Source organism: Poromitra crassiceps (assembly GCF_964638095.1).
Source record: "Poromitra crassiceps genome assembly, chromosome: 14".
Taxonomy (NCBI): Eukaryota; Metazoa; Chordata; class Actinopteri; order Beryciformes; family Melamphaidae; genus Poromitra; species Poromitra crassiceps.
In genome coordinates, this window is record NC_139633.1 from 4,570,162 (window position 1) to 4,589,306 (window position 19,145).

General features: G+C 49.2%; 1 protein-coding gene across 1 annotated transcript in view; it reads right to left on the reverse strand.

Annotated features, from left to right (window-relative positions):
- LOC310788746 (transmembrane protein 266-like) overlaps nt 1-14,690 on the reverse strand; it is a gene marked incomplete at both ends in the record, with an annotated part of 78,679 nt that extends 63,989 nt beyond the window's left edge. The window contains 2 exons of the mRNA XM_083650305.1: nt 10,794-10,821; nt 14,495-14,690. Of these exons, the coding sequence (XP_083506431.1) occupies nt 10,794-10,821; nt 14,495-14,690 (224 nt within the window). The remainder of the gene's footprint in view (nt 1-10,793; nt 10,822-14,494) is intronic.
- Between the last annotated feature and the right edge of the window lie 4,455 nt (nt 14,691-19,145).

Here is a 19,145-nt window from a genome sequence, read left to right on the forward strand (position 1 = left end):
CTCAATAACTGTCAAACTAGATGAATGATGAATAGTTTGACAGTTATTGAGAGTTGATTTGAGTTAATGAGTTATTAATTTGAGTAAAGGAGCGTTCACACCGAGATATTTATTTTTCGCTCTGTCGCTCAAGTCAACCCTTTGGAATCGCTCTGTCGCTCTGTTTAAATCGCTCATCAACAGGCACACGAAATGACGGACATGTGGGGGATATAACGTTACGCAATGTCATGCTGTTTGTCCACTACGAGCCACCGTCATTGTTTACAAGCTAAGCCTATCAGTGTGCTCCTAATGCGAGCTGCATACCGGTAGTACAGACTTCACTTCATGTCAGCTGTCAGCCTGTCAATGCAGTTTGTTGCCACACAATAAACCAGCGGTTTGTTCCAAGCCAGTGGGATCCTTGACTCACTCTCACACGGCAGCCAATCAGCATTGAACAGCGAGCGACTGATGCCAGCGTATTTTCGCTCGAGTTGGAATATTTCATCTTGAGCGACGAGCGTATTTTCTCCCTATCGCTCTGTCTCTGCCGCTCGGACGCCCAGCGATTATTCTCCCGGGCGAATATACGCTCAATCGCTCGTTTGCATTGACTTTGTATGTAAACTCGACGCCAGCGACAAACTTTAATAGGTCGGTGTGAACGCAGCTTTAGTGTGGACCAGTGATGTCACTGGTCCACACTTTAACACTCAATAACTGTCAAATTAAATGACAGACTTCAAAACCGTTTACAGTTTTCTGATATACTACTGATGTTCTAATGATACAAAGCTGGTTGAAAATGGGTGAGTGTTCCTTTAATGTTATAGCAAAAAACAATATATGACCAAACAATACTACAATATAATATAACATAATATAATCGTATAATATAATATAATATAATATAATATAATATAATATAATATTATATAATATTATACAATATAGATGTATATCGATCCATGTAAGTTTGCACCAATGCCACCAAGACAGGTTCTTGCAGATTGACTTCACTTGAGTCTAGAGATGTTGAATGACAGTGTGTCACAGTGGGCTGGCCTGATGCATGTTATTTTCTCCCAGCCTCTCCCACGCACCACCTTTCATCTACACCACCTCTCATCTCATCTACACCACCTCTCATCTACACCACCTCTCATCTACACCACCTCTCATCATCTACACCACCTCTCATCTACACCACCTCTCATCTACACCACCTCTCATCTACACCACCTCTCATCTACACCACCTTTCATCTACACCACCTCTCATCTCATCTACACCACCTCTCATCTACACCACCTCTCATCTACACCACCTCTCATCATCTACACCACCTCTCATCTACACCACCTCTCATCTACACCACCTCTCATCTACACCACCTCTCATCTACACCACCTCTCATCATCTACACCACCTCTCATCTACACCACCTCTCATCTACACCACCTTTCATCTACACCACCTCTCATCTCATCTACACCACCTCTCATCTACACCACCTCTCATCTACACCACCTCTCATCTACACCACCTCTCATCTACACCACCTCTCATCATCTACACCACCTCTCATCTACACCATCTCTCATCTACACCACCTCTCATCTACACCACCTCTCATCATCTACACCACCTCTCATCATCTACACCATCTCTCATCTACACCACCTCTCATCATCCACAGTGCAGCAGCAGGCTTGGCCCTGTTCCCAAACGATCAGGACCGGACACATAAGCACTCATGACAGGCACAAGCTGTCCAGAACCCGCCAGCCCACAATCACACTCCTGCGTGCAGTGATATGAGACCCGGTGCTGCGCCTGGCTGCCTGTGGAGATAGCAGTGCGTGGGCCTCATAACATGTTCCGTCAGATTCTTGTATCGATCACTGAGGTCACGCACAATAAGCTTGGATTAAAGGTAACATCTGTAACATTTTCACATTTTTCATGCACATAAACGTATGGTTTGCTACTCTCTATCTCCGTATGATATAATACAGTAGTGATTCGACCTATAAGCAGTTGAAGCTTTTGGATGTGCAGGTCTAAGCAGCCGGTGACAGGCAGGCAGGTCTCTCCTGGGAGAAAACCTTTGGCACACATTGATGCATTGTACATTTCCAGCAGCAGCAACAGCAGTTTGGCTACTGCTCGCTCCATTTGATTTCCCTCCCTACTTGTGTGTTCACTGTCCATCCTGATGTTTTGGCCATCTGTGTTCTTTATGGGTCTGTTTTTTGTTTTAGTTTTTTAGTTTCTTGTGTTTATGCTGCCATTTTTGCCAGGTGTTGCTCGAAAAAGAGTTATTTGATCTCAAGCTTCTTTTATCTGGTTAGATAAAGGTTAAATTAAATTCAAATTAATTGTTGGAATGAACAGAGGAAGTGCTAGCTAGTTAGCATGAGCGCTGATAGCCACCATGCCTGAACAGACAAGGGAAAGAGCAGCACCTGCAGAATGTTCACTCAAAGAATATCCAGGGAAACAGATGGCGCAGTTAGATCAGCTGTTTGATCGACAGCTGATCTCTAGGAAGTGCAGAGCAAAAACACCACACAAAAACCTGGAGATTTCCACAGAGGATTTGACACATTAAATGCTGAATTCCTTTGGGAAGATGTGTCCTTCAGTGTCAGGAGCATGAATGAAAAGGATTTTGCATGGTCAAACATATCAAAGGGAATCATGTAAAAGTAAAGAAATGGTCACAGTTTTATTACAGGGAAAGTCTAGCAAGACTACTGCAACTGCAGAAGAGCACAGAGAGGAGAGAGGTGATCTTCAGGGGAGCACCCAGAGGAGAGAAGTGATATTCAGGGGAGCACCCAGAGGAGAGAGGTGATCTTCAGGGGAACACCCAGGGGAGAGAGGTGATCTTCAGGGGAGCACCCAGAGGAGAGAGGTGATCTTCAGGGGAGCACCCAGAGGAGAGAGGTGATATTCAGGGGAGCACCCAGAGGAGAGAGGTCATCTTCAGGGGAGCACCCAGAGAAGAGAGGTGATCTTCAGGGGAGCACCCAGAGGAAAGAGGTGATCTTCAGGGGAGCACCCAGAGGAGAGAGGTGATATTCAGGGGAGCGCCCAGAGGAGAGAGGTGATCTTCAGGGGAGCACCCAGAGGAGAGAGGTGATCTTCAGGGGAGCGCCCAGAGGAGAGAGGTGATATACAGGGGAGCACCCAGAGGAGAGAGGTGATCTTCAGGGGAGCACCCAGAGGAGAGAGGTGATCTTCAGGGGAGCACCCAGAGGAGAGAGGTGATATTCAGGGGAGCACCCAGAGGAGAGAGGTGATATTCAGGGGATCACCCAGAGGAGAGAGGTGATCTTCAGGGGAGCACCCAGAGGAGAGAGGTGATCTTCAGGGGAGGAGAGAGGTGATCTTCAGGGGAGTGGAATTCTCCCGGCAGATCAAATGAAATATTTTTGTGGGCCAGGTAGTAAAGGTCATTTATGTGACAACATTTGCAAAGAAATGGTCACAGTTTTATTACAGGGAAAGTCTAGCAAGACTACTGCAACTGCAGAAGAGCACAGAGAGGAGAGAGGTGATCTTCAGGGGAGCACCCAGAGGAGAGAAGTGATATTCAGGGGAGCACCCAGAGGAGAGAGGTGATCTTCAGGGGAACACCCAGGGGAGAGAGGTGATCTTCAGGGGAGCACCCAGAGGAGAGAGGTGATCTTCAGGGGAGCACCCAGAGGAGAGAGGTGATATTCAGGGGAGCACCCAGAGGAGAGAGGTCATCTTCAGGGGAGCACCCAGAGAAGAGAGGTGATCTTCAGGGGAGCACCCAGAGGAAAGAGGTGATCTTCAGGGGAGCACCCAGAGGAGAGAGGTGATATTCAGGGGAGCGCCCAGAGGAGAGAGGTGATCTTCAGGGGAGCACCCAGAGGAGAGAGGTGATCTTCAGGGGAGCGCCCAGAGGAGAGAGGTGATATACAGGGGAGCACCCAGAGGAGAGAGGTGATCTTCAGGGGAGCACCCAGAGGAGAGAGGTGATATTCAGGGGAGCACCCAGAGGAGAGAGGTGATCTTCAGGGGAGCACCCAGAGGAGAGAGGTGATCTTCAGGGGAGCACCCAGAGGAGAGAGGTGATATTCAGGGGAGCACCCAGAGGAGAGAAGTGATCTTCAGGGGAGCACCCAGAGGAGAGAGGTGATATTCAGGGGAGCACCCAGAGGAGAGAGGTGATCTTCAGGGGAGCACCCAGAGGAGAGAGGTGATATTCAGGGGAGCACCCAGAGGAGAGAGGTGATATTCAGGGGAGCACCCAGAGGAGAGAGGTGATCTTCAGGGGAGCACCCAGAGGAGAGAGGTGATATTCAGGGGAGCACCCAGAGGAGAGAGGTGATATTCAGGGGAGCACCCAGAGGAGAGAGGTGATATTCAGGGGAGCACCCAGAGGAGAGAGGTGATCTTCAGGGGAGCACCCAGGGGAGAGAGGTGATCTTCAGGGGAGCACCCAGGGGAGAGAGGTGATCTTCAGGGGAGCACCCAGGGGAGAGAGGTGATATTCAGGGGAGCACCCAGGGGAGAGAGGTGATCTTCAGGGGAGCACCCAGAGGAGAGAGGTGATCTTCAGGGGAGCACCCAGAGGAGAGAGGTGATATTCAGGGGAGCACCCAGAGGAGAGAGGTGATATTCAGGGGAGCACCCAGAGGAGAGAGGTGATATTCAGGGGAGCACCCAGAGGAGAGAGGTGATCTTCAGGGGAGCACCCAGGGGAGAGAGGTGATATTCAGGGGAGCACCCAGGGGAGAGAGGTGATCTTCAGGGGAGCACCCAGAGGAGAGAGGTGATCTTCAGGGGAGCACCCAGAGGAGAGAGGTGATCTTCAGGGGAGCACCCAGAGGAGAGAGGTGATATTCAGGGGAGCACCCAGAGGAGAGAAGTGATATTCAGGGGAGCACCCAGAGGAGAGAGGTGATCTTCAGGGGAGCACCCAGGGGAGAGAGGTGATCTTCAGGGGAGCACCCAGAGGAGAGAGGTGATATTCAGGGGAGCACCCAGAGGAGAGAGGTGATATTCAGGGGAGCACCCAGAGGAGAGAGGTGATATTCAGGGGAGCACCCAGAGGAGAGAGGTGATATTCAGGGGATCACCCAGAGGAGAGAGGTGATCTTCAGGGGAGCACCCAGAGGAGAGAGGTGATCTTCAGGGGAGCACCCAGAGGAGAGAGGTGATATTCAGGGGAGCACCCAGAGGAGAGAGGTGATCTTCAGGGGAGCACCCAGAGGAGAGAAGTGATATTCAGGGGAGCACCCAGAGGAGAGAGGTGATCTTCAGGGGAGCACCCAGGGGAGAGAGGTGATCTTCAGGGGAGCACCCAGAGGAGAGAGGTGATATTCAGGGGAGCACCCAGAGGAGAGAGGTGATATTCAGGGGAGCACCCAGAGGAGAGAGGTGATATTCAGGGGAGCACCCAGAGGAGAGAGGTGATCTTCAGGGGAGCACCCAGAGGAGAGAGGTGATCTTCAGGGGAGCACCCAGAGGAGAGAAGTGATATTCAGGGGAGCACCCAGAGGAGAGAGGTGATCTTCAGGGGAGCACCCAGGGGAGAGAGGTGATCTTCAGGGGAGCACCCAGAGGAGAGAGGTGATCTTCAGGGGAGCACCCAGAGGAGAGAGGTGATCTTCAGGGGAGCACCCAGAGGAGAGAGGTGATATTCAGGGGAGCACCCAGAGGAGAGAGGTGATCTTCAGGGGAGCACCCAGAGGAGAGAAGTGATATTCAGGGGAGCACCCAGAGGAGAGAGGTGATCTTCAGGGGAGCACCCAGGGGAGAGAGGTGATCTTCAGGGGAGCACCCAGAGGAGAGAGGTGATATTCAGGGGAGCACCCAGAGGAGAGAGGTGATATTCAGGGGAGCACCCAGAGGAGAGAGGTGATATTCAGGGGAGCACCCAGAGGAGAGAGGTGATCTTCAGGGGAGCACCCAGAGGAGAGAGGTGATCTTCAGGGGAGCACCCAGAGGAGAGAGGTGATCTTCAGGGGAGCACCCAGAGGAGAGAGGTGATCTTCAGGGGAGCACCCAGAGGAGAGAAGTGATATTCAGGGGAGCACCCAGAGGAGAGAGGTGATCTTCAGGGGAGCACCCAGGGGAGAGAGGTGATCTTCAGGGGAGCGCCCAGAGGAGAGAGGTGATATACAGGGGAGCACCCAGAGGAGAGAGGTGATCTTCAGGGGAGCACCCAGAGGAGAGAGGTGATCTTCAGGGGAGCACCCAGAGGAGAGAGGTGATCTTCAGGGGAGCACCCAGAGGAGAGAAGTGATATTCAGGGGATCACCCAGAGGAGAGAGGTGATCTTCAGGGGAGCACCCAGAGGAGAGAGGTGATATTCAGGGGAGCACCCAGAGGAGAGAGGTGATCTTCAGGGGAGGAGAGAGGTGATCTTCAGGGGAGTGGAATTCTCCCGGCAGATCAAATGAAATATTTTTGTGGGCCAGGTAGTAAAGGTCATTTATGTGACAACATTTGCTAAAAGGATTTCATTGACCAAAACAGAAGGTCATGTAAGTAACTGGTTGGCAATGGCACTGAAGAATGTCCTTAATCAGACAATTGTAAGTGCCTTGCTCATGACCTGTGTGACCCCTGTGCAAACAGCCTGGTGAAAACCAAGGGGGGTGTTTCAACCTACTGGGTGGTGGGTAGGTGGTGGAGGTGGTGGGTAGGTGGAAGGAGAAGAGGAAGAATAAAAATGTCACAGTTTAATTTTCCTGATGTGCTTCCTTCCTCCTCAATAAAAAATCCCACCCAGGTGTTGAATTAAGCGGTGCGGGTTTGTGCAGGTCAGACCCTTCTCCCGCACCCCCCTCTCCCCTATCTCTGACTGGCACTGTGTGCGTCTTTCACCAGCTGTGACCTCGAGCCACCATAGATATTATGTTACTATAGATGAGTCACCGCAGGCTCCGCCAATCCTAACACAAATGGTAGCAGCAAGTCTCCTAAATGGGCGTGGTCAACCATTGACTCAGACCTGCCGGAAGTCTCCTGAGTGGGCGTGTCCGTGGAAAACCATGGGCAAAACCCACGTGACAAAATGACAGGAAGTGAGTTGAAGTTGGGCCGCTCAAATCCCGTGCTCACATGATCACACGGACACACACGTCACTTATAGAAGGGGCTGCAGTGCTTAAAAATCACCTCAATCAAATCAATGAAAATGTAACTATGGAGTAAAGACAAAACAGTGGGCATGACTGAAACAGTCAGACTTCAAAGTGATCTCACTACTTTAATACTTTGGTTGAACTTTTTCAATCGTCACAATCAAAGATCATGAATGCAACTCTGCATTAAGAAAATAGGATCTAGCATTATTTTTAGTAGTCATTTACAGTGGTGTCCTACAGCGACATAGAAACAGCTTCATGTTCTGCGTACAGTATTCACCTTATGTTCAGACCTTACAGTGGGCCAAATTCTTCCGGGTCCGTCTAACACTTCCGGCAGTCGCGGCGCCAAATATGAAAGAACGTCATGAAGAAGAGAGTCGTTTTTGTAGTGGACAGCGCAGGGTGTAAAACTAGCCTACTACTTTGAGCTCGGTACACAGCAAGCAAGCGGAGTATCCACTGTTAGCCAGATCAGATAACGTTATCGTCGACAATGACGAGCACTTTCTTGTAAAACATACCTGGACTCCAACAAAGAAAGTTTCAGATGGTTTTCTCTCCTCCGAGGCAGCGCGAGCCATTAACGTTAATAAAGACCCGCAGACGTTAACGTAATTCCCTGGAATGCGTGACTTAACGAGCCAGTTACATGGCGTTGCATTCTTAGACATTGCCGTTTGCTTTTATTTGGTATGTTACATACAATTGGCTAAATTATTAGTTAATTCAGAGTTAGATGATATTGGAGCAGCGCAGCCATTTTTTATTTTATTTTATTATTATTTTTAGCCGGAAGTCGTAGGACGGCCACAGAACCGGGTCAAATGGGCGTGGCTACATAAGGTGAATAGTGTGTGTAAATTAGGTCATAGAGTCAATGCAATGTTTCATTTTTCATTCAAAAAAGATCCATGGGAAATATGACAGAGAGAAATCTGTCCTCTCTGCTTTTACTGTATTGGCATCTAGTGAAAATGTATACATCTCTCAAGAAAAGAGACCACAAGCTAGGATCCATTATTCCTTCTTTCAACTGAAAAACTAATGTTCAAGTTCCAAACGTTCCATCAAACTAGGTGTTAGAGCCACACTCTGTCCCGGGCCTCGGCGTGCACGCGTCGACTTCGGTCGTCCGCGGATAATGCCTGAGGATCTCAAACACAACGCAACTTGGCCAGGAACGTGACGGTATACCAAAGCAGATGTCTGCTGTTCTCACCAGCTGCTGTGGAGAACATTGGAGAAAGCAGACATCAGTGTGTATTAGTGTTACACTCACATGCAGGTGGAACAGCCAAAACTGTTGCCAACTATTCCACAGCTTCCCAGAGCCCAAAACACCAATCACAGCTTCTCAGAGCCCAAAACACCAATCACAACTTCTCAGAGCCCAAAACACCAATCACAGCTTCTCAGAGCCCAAAACACCAATCAATCAATCAATCAAATCAAATCAATTTCAGAATCGGTTTCACCCAATCAATGCAGGAGAATTAGTCTTGGTCACATTGGTCCACAGGCATATTGACAACTTCCAGTTTCACAGTGCTTATTGACATGTGTTACAAGGACAAGAAGACCTCTGAACACTTAAGACACTGTTAGTATTGGCACCATGAGCAAAAGTCATGTCTTTCTTTCTTTCTTTCTTCCTTTCTTTCTTTCTTTCTTTCTTTCTTTCTTTCTTTCTTTCGTTTCTTTCTTTTCCGCTGCTAGCAAAGTATTGGGACAGTGAGTAATGTTTGTCTTTGCTGACTCACGCACAGCGTCATATGGATTTTACATCAAGAGATGAAGATGAGGCAAAAGAGAAGAGTGCCACTTCAGGAATTTTATTGGCACCACGTTAAACAACGACACCATGACTTCAGCTTTCACCTTCCCACGGCTTGACAGCCTGCACCTCAGTCAGTCCATCCATCCATCTATCCATCTATCCATCCATCAGTCTTTCCCTTTCTTCTTGTCTTAATAGCGTCTCTTTTGCATTTCCTAATTATAACCAAGGCTTTGCGCATCACCAAAAAGATAATAATATCCACCTTATTTTTGAATGCCCCGCTGTAAAGTAATTATGGGCGCAAGGTCCGGTTCAGCACGTGACTGATTGTTGCAGCTTGCGCATTTCCTCGTTAAAACTCCGTAACGTAACGGGGGGGAGGGGGCTGGGAGGATTACACTGGAAGAAGCACCCATATAAAGCATCATGGCATCTAGAAATAAGGTGGATAGGAAACATCATTGAGGATTTCACAGTGTTCATAGACTAAAATGCGTGTCAATTATGTCATTATTGATACATTTTGCTACACATTGCTTCAGGGAATTTCTCATAAGTGTCTGTACAGTACCTACCACAACTTCCACAGAAACGTTCACAATTTCACACCAATGGATGTTAACACGTTAACTGCCAGCGACGTATGCATACGTCAAAAAAAATCCAGCGCTTGACTGCCAGCGACGTATGGATACGTCAAAAAAATCGTTTTTTTTTTTTTTGACGGTGGGGCGTTGATCAATCCCTTTTACGTCTCCTGTACAATTATTGGAGGTATTGAATGTGTATAATCTATTTTACCGACCCACTAAGTGTTGACAGTGCTCCCCCAGACGAGCGAAATCAAAGAAAAAGGGAGCAAGGAAATGGCGAGGCGATTTTACAGTATTACATTCTCATGAAAATGGTTGGGGGAAAACGCTCTCGTTTTCGCACTGATTGCTGGCGATGCGGGATTGCAAATTTACATAATACATTACAGGTGGAACACACTTTGAAACACGCAGCATAAATATGACCAGAATCGCAAAAGCTTCTCTCAACCAAAACTCCCAAGAAGCGAGCGTCCATGCCGACTTCCTCAAACAGCAGCCTGCAGACAGGCACAGGAGAGCAGCAAAAGCACTGAGACTGTGACGGCCGCGGCAGCCAAGAAGAGGGAGGAGTTGAAGCAGTCTGCCTCTCGCTCTCTCCCTCTCTCTCTCTCTCTCTCTCTCTCTCGCTCTCTCTCTCTCCCTCCCTCCCTCTCTCTCTCTCTCTCTCTCTCTCTCCCTCTCCCCCTCTCACTAGGATTAAACCTAGTGCGTCTCCCTCCCGAGAGGGAGGGAGAGAGAGAGAGAGGGAGGGAGAGCGAGAGGGAGGGAGAGAGAGAGAGAGAGAGAGAGAGAGGGAGGGAGAGCGAGGGGAAGGGAGAGAGAGAGAGAGAGAGAGAGCGAGAGGGGGAGGGAGAGAGAGAGAGAGAGAGAGCCAAAAATGAATGGTTAAAGTGACAGCTCTATCGAATTTCACAAAAAGCCGTTTATCTCTGAATATTTTTTCTCATGCTAAAACCATGCTGTATTCAACTGATAATGCTTACATAACTACTAACTCTACGAACTAACTCTTTTAGACAGAGAAAGTACACATTCTATTAGTACTTTTGAGATATTGTATGTTCACAAACTCCAAGCAGAAAATAATCCTCGGCGCTTGTAAAATGAGCCACAATCCTCAAAAAACGGCTTGGCAGAAGCTACCTACAGCAAGAAAAAAATGGCTGGCAGTCAATGTGTTAATGAAGTGTGCCAGGCACATGACCTCACTGACAGTATTCCAGATGAAGCTATGATGAATTGGTGGACTGCACAATGGACTGTTCTGGCCCTGGTGTGACCGGTGTCTTATCTGACCTTTCCAGTGACTCGCCGTAGAAGGACACTGGAGAGACAGAGACCCTCAGGAGACATGACACAGCACATGTGCGCCGTAAGCCTTCTCCAGCATCGAAAGGCCCGTAGACCTTTTACACTGTGTGGTATCCAATAATAGGTTCTTTTAATTTCTCCAGACACCTCTGGAGATATGGGCCTCGAAAGACGTAATGACTGATAAAAGTAACAGCACTTAGGATTGTGAAATTGACTTCACTGACCGGCTTGTTTCTTCCGCACTCTGATGAATGCAGTTACTGCGCAGTGGCCATCTGTGTAGGAGGCAGACAGTACTGTATATGTGTTTTGTTCTGTATTCATCTTAACCATACTGAAGACACATCCTTGGCAACTGCGGTTGATATCTTATTACGTTCTGAATCTTTGAATCTGTAAACACTAAGTGGATCATTACAACTATAATGGCATTTCCGGGAACAATATCGTAGAAGGTGTCAGAGGCTTCTCTGCAGATAAGATGGACTGGTTTGGGAATTCATTACCTCATTATGATGATGTACTGTATGGAGGAACATGTTATAATGATATAGGTGCTCACTTTATAATTAAATAAATAAATAAATAAATAAATAAATAAATAAATAAATAAATAAATAAATAAATAAATAAATACGGACAAGAAACCATGGGCTTCAAATGTACAATGGGCAATCGACTGCAAAACAAAAGCTACTGGATAAAATGTACATCAAAATACCCACCAATGACACGCGCGCGCACACACACACACACACACACACGCACACACACACACACACACACACACACACACACACACGCATACACGCACACACACAGATATGACTTCATGAAACATGTTTTCTCTTTCCAGCTATGAAATAATTGCTCAGGTTGTTTTTGTTCCTTCTTAATCACCAGAGCTGTGCTGAACTCCTGCATGTGATGGAGACCTCGCGCCCTAGTTTTGTTATTATCCATAACTAATAAAGCGAGTACTTTGTGTCAATGTGCTTATGAAAAGAGCCAATTAGCAGGAATATGGGCATGATGCTCGCGGACAGCATTTGCCCCAACAGACAGAGAGACACCATGTGCTGCTTGTCAACTCCCACGTTGTGAACAAAAGAGGCAGAGCCGTCCAAACTCTCCACCCTCCCACTGGCAGTGAATCAACAACAGGGTGAACAGCGACGTGCCGACAAAGACGAATGGATCTGTCCAGCACCGAGAGCCCTTCAGAATCTCAAAGGAAAAATCCACCCCGAAACACAATTTACATACGGTAATATCCCCGTAATCTTGGACTCTTCAGATTTACATTCAAGTTTTTATTTCTTAAAGCTAGAAACCAGAGGGACAAGCCTCTAATCTATGACATTGTTAGGAGATGAAACCTAGAGTTGCCCAACCTGCAGACTGACGTGTGAACTCGTTGAATATTTGCTTGGGCTTGTTTTAGTTGAAGTGGGGACTATTATGAAGCTGAGAATATACAGGTCTCATCATAGAGTCATGCTGGCAAAAAAAACGCATTTTCCATCCACTGCAGATCATTTACTGCATCTTAATTACATCTTATTTTCTTCCATTTTGAAGAAAATATAAAACAAAAGAAAAAAAAGTTCATGTAAGTAAAGGTAAAGTCCCACTGATTGTCACACAATGTGTGAAATTTGTTCTCCGCATTTGACCCATCCCCTGGGGGAGCGGTTAGCGGCAGCGTGCGCCGCGCTCGGGAATCACGCGGTGATCTAAACCCCCAATTCCAACCCTTTGATGCTGAGTGCCAAGCAGGGAGGCAAATGGGTCCCATTTTTATAGTCTTTGGTATGACTCGGCCGGGGATCAAACTCACGACCTCCCAGTCTCAGGGCGGACAATCAGACCACAAGGCCACTGAGCTGGTTCACATGTTCACATATGAACTGTCTCCAGCCAGTATTTCTTCTGTTTTAGGATGTATGTTCCCTTCAAACACAAGGGACCACTGTGTGACATGGCATTGGTACTGAGCCCAGCTGAGCTGAGCTCTGTACGGGCCGGGCCGGGCCCGACAACAGAATCGGTTCTCTTATAAAAGCACAAATGGAGCAATGATTTGGGGCTATTCATCTAGGTCAAGGGAATAAATGTGGCTCGTTAAGACGAGACAAATTAGAACGTTGCGCTACGCCAGCAGAATCGTCAGGTGACAGAGAAAAACGATTTCCAGTGTTCCCTCTTACTTTCTCTTCCTCTCCTTGTCCTCACACACACACACACACACACACACACACACACACACACACACACACACACTCACACACACACACACACACACACACACAAACATACAGGTATTTTTCAGCATAATTATGCTAAAACTAGGAGAAGATTGCAGGTGGACAGGAGGGAGAAGGTTGGAATTTGCCATGTAGCGGTGAATAAGGAAGAACATAGTGATCATGTGTGGCCTACGTCTTACAGACACTGTGCATCTCTACATGTTTTTCCTCCTTTGATAATCATGCATGTCTGCGGTTTTTCAATGCCTTTTCAATGGTGACACTGCTGGTGTGGAATATGAAGAGGAAGAGTGTGAGGAATAGAAAGGGAAGAGAGGAGCAGCGGTGAGCACAGTGTGTGTGTGTGTGGACTCAGACTGTACTTACTCAGCGTTAGCCATGTTGCTGCGTGATGAGAGAGGAGAGCTGGTGTGGTGAATTCTCACAAGGTTTCTGTTCTGCCTCTTTTAGCGCCGCAGTTCACCTGATAGATGCTGCTCTCATGCTGCACCTGGGAATAATAATACCACCATCATTATTGCAGGTGAACGACTTGTAATCCATGGATTTTGATCCCCCAAATCTACCAAAATGCTGTGCATGTTGCTGTCCTAATTCCATGTTACAATTCATGTTTTGTTACAGAAAGGAAAAAACAATTGCCTAGTGAATATTCTGAATCGCTGCTAACTGGATTGACGGTGGGTGGAGAGCCAAAAAGTTAGCTTGACACCCTGTATCTCTAGTGTTGATACTTGAAATAGCATATCAGTTCTTAATAACATCACATTCTGACATGAGAGACATTTTATAATGTAATTTTATAAAAAAAAAATTGCTGTCCAAGTAAATTTCATCATGTTGGTAAGATTTTCACGTTGATTTCTGTATTCTAGTCTTCTGTGTATTCTGTGATGAAAAGTATTTGATGACAAATATATATTTTGTATCACAAGCTGTAGCACAACCTGTGGACATGTTTTAGAGCCTGTTTAGCCGCCCTTTATATAAAAGTGACAGCGGCAAACACCTGATACGCTGAAATAAAATCCAGCCTCAAAGTCAAGTAGCCACCCAAAGAGTGTTGTAACCCCAAAGATCATTAGCCTATTTTTTAATTAACTATTAATATTAACTTTCAACTTTCAATGTGACCCTTCAGCATTTGCCTATAGCTTACAACCAGATATATAGGATGAAACTTTCCTGCATTTAAAGCTCCTGCTATCAGAATAATAATCCCAGAGCTGCACAGCATGCACCTGTGCTTGGACTGGACTCTATGCTGTATGTGTTGTATCTGATTCCAGAGAGATGAAGCCAAGAGAGAGTAGCGCGTAAAATAGCCGGGGTGTCCTGGTCTCTACATAAAGTGGAATATGAATTATGTATGGGATCAAATGAACCTACCTGTCGGAGATTTACATTGTTAACGGCTCCTCCTCGCCTCCCGCTGCCCCCTGCCTGATGGTAATGTCTCCCTCGGCGTGAGTGAAGCAGCCTCGCAGTGTGTGTAGGCTGCAGCTATCCTGAGCACTTTGGCATCGGACGAGCGCCCTGCTGCTGCCTCTGCTGTGGATTCCAGTGCAAAACCGGAGGAGGGCTGGACGAGCTCAGATGCACGAAGCATCGTCATTCGGCAAGATGGTCATGTTAGCTCTATCTGACGACCGACCAAATCACGACCTGAAGTGCATCTATCCTCCAGTCTGGGGAGAGAGAGAGGGAGAGAAGAGAGAGAGAGAGAGAGGGAGAGAGATAGGGAGAGAGAGGGAGAGAGAGAGAGAGAGAGAGAGAGAGAGAGAGGGAGAGAGGAGGGGGTTCCCCGGCGAGCGCAGCGGGGAGCCCAGAGAAAAAGGAGCTGTCCAGGTGCTAATCACACCGAGAGAGAGAACGCCTCGCCTCTCCGCCTACCCGCTCCCACAGCAGCAGCAGCAGCATCCACGCACCAGGCGTAGACAAGCGCGGCGCAAGTAATTTCTGTGTCGTGTGTGTGTGTGTGTGTGTGTGTGTGTGTGGGGGGGGGGGGGGTGTTGCTCCGTTTCCGATAAGGCCAATTTGCGAGCAGTAGCCTATATATATCGCCACCACAAGTGGGTTTTATTAGCTTTAGCCTGGCTCTCCATGTCATGAGCACTTTATATAATTTTAGAAGGTGGTTTTAACTTGGCAACATAAACATTCTAAATTGCCCCCATAGTTTACTCTAGGTTTCAAACTGTTCCCCTAGCAACAAACACAATTCACAGAAAAATATAAATATATATATTTATATATATATAAATATATATACATATATATATATATATATATATATATATATATATATATATTGTAGCGACCCAGGGTTTTGACATGTAGTGTGGTGATGCGGTGTTTAGATAGGAACTGATGTGTGGGGGTGTTCCTGGGGGGAACGGGGTGTAAGTGGCACTTCCTGTCTCGTGGTGATGTCAGTCTGAAGATGTGAGAGAGCTGGCTGGTCGTGTGTAGAGCTAGCAGCGTAGCTACCGTCAGGAGCTATGAGAATGAGCCAAGAATAAAAGCCTGTACCAACTACAAGTCTCCTGGTTCCTGAACGAATACCTGATTCGCTACATTGGTGTCAGCAACTAAAGCGGTATCGCCTCTGCGTCGGCCGAGAGGAGAAAGTGGAACGGCGGAGGAAAAGTTGGAATCGACAGCTTTTGGGCTTGAGCGAATAAAGTGCGGAACGGAGCCCGCCCGAAGATGAAGAGGGAGATGGAAGAGGCTGAAGCCTCGGTGTTCGCGGGGAGGAAGGATACGGTGGAGGGCATAAGGGGGGAATACAGACGGATGAGGGAGGAATACGGACGGATGAGGGAGAGCCTCGGGCGGGAGGAGAACGACGCCGAACCGAGCCCCGCTAACAGACAGGGACCCGTGCGCGGAGCAGCGGAAGCCGGGGGAGAACCTGTGCAGCTGGCGCCAGTGAGGAGCGGTGGGCGGGTCCCCATCAAGACGCAGAAGTACACCGGTAAACAGAGTTGGGAGGCGTTTCAGGCCCAATTCAAACTGATAGCGGCTGATGAGGGCTGGACAAAGCAAGAGAAAGGAATAAAGCTAGCGGCGTGTCTAGTGGACGACGCGGTAGCATGCTTGCTACTGCTAAGCCCAAGGGAAAGAGGTGACTATGGAGCACTGGTGGGGGCCCTGCAGAGGAGATTCGGCCAGTGTGAGCTGCCGAGTATACAACGCGCCGAGCTGTGTAACAGGTGCCGACAGCCTGGCGAGCCACTGCGTGTTTTGGCTAACATTTGGCTGACATTGAGACTCTATTAAGCAGGGCATATACGGACATGTTGCCAGAGGTGCAGAGTGAACTTGCCAGGGATCAGTTTGTTCGAGCTTTGACCCCGGATTGGCTGCGCGCCCAGACCCAGCTGGCACACCCAAGGACGCTGCAGGAGGCGCTGGAGCTGGCATCAGAGAGAGAGATCGTGGGGGCGGCGGCCACGGAGGACGGCACGATGGAGGCCGCCCCCTTGGCGAGAATGGCAGTGGAGAGCCCGCCACGGGAAGAGCCGGCGTGGAAGAGTGCGTTGGCGGAGCAAAGCAGCATGGTGCGGGAGCTATCTGAGTCGGTGCGCCAGTTAGGAGAACAACTGCTCCGAAGCGCGACCCTGCAGCCCACCCCACGAGACAATACCTGGCCCAGGGGGCCCGAGGCCTGTGGACGCCCCGGACCTGTGGACGCCCCGGACCTGTGGACGCCCCGGACATCGGGCCACAGAGTGCCGCGGAGGAGCGTGGAACCAGGGAAACGGCGCGGGGCCCGTCTAAGAGGGGCGAGACGGGCCTCCTACGTCATATCCACTATGGCCACGTCACCGTTGGAGGGGGCCCAGCGGTACAGACGGGGAGGTGGGGCTCCGCCTTCCCCCGAAGCAGACGACATCGCCGGCGCTGTCAGCATGCGGAACGGGCCGCACACGATGAACGGCTGCCATGTTCTGGTCCTCCTGCAAGGGAAGTCCTGTGTCGCCCTGGTGGACACGGGGTGTACGGCAACGCTGGTGAACTCCAACATGATGCCAGAGGGAGCGTTTCTGGAGTGGCCAGTGACGCAGCAGCTGAGGACAGTATCCGGTGAGTTGATGCCGATGAAGGGAAAGGGATCAGTGATGATAACTGTGGGGGAGCGGACAGTGAACTTTCCAGTGTGGGTAGTGGAGATGCCGGGGACCTGTATCTTGGGGGAAGATTATTTGACGCTAAACCAATGCACAGTAGACTTGGGGATGAGGACACTTGCGTTCGCAGGGGGCCCAGTAGTCCAGATGGTCCACCCTCCCGCCGCTCCGGGAGAGCAACCAAATGTCAATAGCATCACCGTCTACCGCGTCACGATTGCGCACGGGCCCCACCCAGAGCCGCAAAAGAGACTGTGTTGGACATGCGGGGAACCTGGGCACATAGCGAGGTGGTGTCGCAGCGGTCCCGGGGGACAGACCAGGTACGCGGAGCAACGGTACTGGGGACGGCCGGGAGCCTGCTGGGCATGCGTGCCGTTTGGACACCTAGCCAGAGAGTGTCGAAAGGCTGTCGGGGACCGGAGGACAGCGGGAGAAGAGAGACGTGCAGGCGGCGGACAGGTGAGACTCTGTTGGACTTGCCGTTCGCCTGAGCACTTAGCCAGAAACTGCACTGCACCCCCCACGGTTGCTGTGCGGGAAGCCGAGGTGGAGATAGATGCCGGTTGTGTTCCCCCTGCTGTCCTGAAAATGCCGCCCCCTGGGGGAGGGGGACGGGAGGACGAGCGAGTGCAAGACGAGCGGGACTGTTCAGATGTGGACCTGGAGGACGACGACATGACCATCATGGATGTCGACGTGGGTGAGTGGAAACGCAGGCAGGCGGAGGACGCGGAGATCGGTCCGGTGCTCGCGTGGGTGGCGGCCGGACGCCGGCCCCCTGTGGAGGAGATTCACCTGTGTTCCGGTGCCACGAAGGGACTGTGGAACATGTTTACCGACCTGCGTCTGGATGAAGATGGGCTGTTGGAGAGGACAGGGCACGGGAAGACGGGGAGGCAGACGGTTGTGCCCAGCTACCTGCGGGGTTTGGTGTTGCGGTGGGCGCACAGGGGCCGCAGCGGTAAGGGGCATGACGGGCCTGAGAAGATGCTCCGCAATGTTCGTGCACTTTTCTACTGGGGCGGACACGGGGAGGACGTGTGGAGCTACTGCAGTGCGTGTGATGATTGTAGGGCACAAGAGGGGGGCCGAAGAGAGTCACCCTACGGAGGACTAACCCCACTGGGGGTTGAGCGGGACTAGAGTGCTTCAGGTGGGACAGAAGCTTTGGAAGGGGGGATGGAAATGGTGGTGGTCGAAATGAAGGTAAAAGGAAATAATGGAGAGCAAATAACGTAAATGTTGGGGCTTGTGTTAATTGAAATGTGTAAAAAATAAGAGAAATAATGTAAACTAGACATTATGGAGTGCCTAATGTAAACTAGACATTATGGAGTGCCTAATGTAAACTAGACATTATGGAGTGCCTAATGTAAACTAGACATTATGGAGTGCCTAATGTAATCTAGACATTATGGAGTGCCTAATGCAAACTAGACATTATTTGAATGGGAATGTTAATTGAAATGTGGGTGATAACGTGAAGTAAGGAATTTGATGTGGTGATGGGAAAAATGTTATGGTGTTGGTGTGTTTTGGTACAGGGGGATATGTGTGGGTTGTGGGTGCCAGCATGGGCGCTGGCTTTTTGTTGGATGAGGAGTATGTAGCGACCCAGGGTTTTGACATGTAGTGTGGTGATGCGGTGTTTAGATAGGAACTGATGTGTGGGGGTGTTCCTGGGGGGAACGGGGTGTAAGTGGCACTTCCTGTCTCGTGGTGATGTCAGTCTGAAGATGTGAGAGAGCTGGCTGGTTGTGTGTAGAGCTAGCAGCGTAGCTACTGTCAGGAGCTATGAGAATGAGCCAAGAATAAAAGCCTGTACCAACTACAAGTCTCCTGGTTCCTGAACGAATACCTGAAACGTTACAATATATATATATATATATATAGTGGAGCTGAGTGCTAATTTCTATAAATGTAAATCA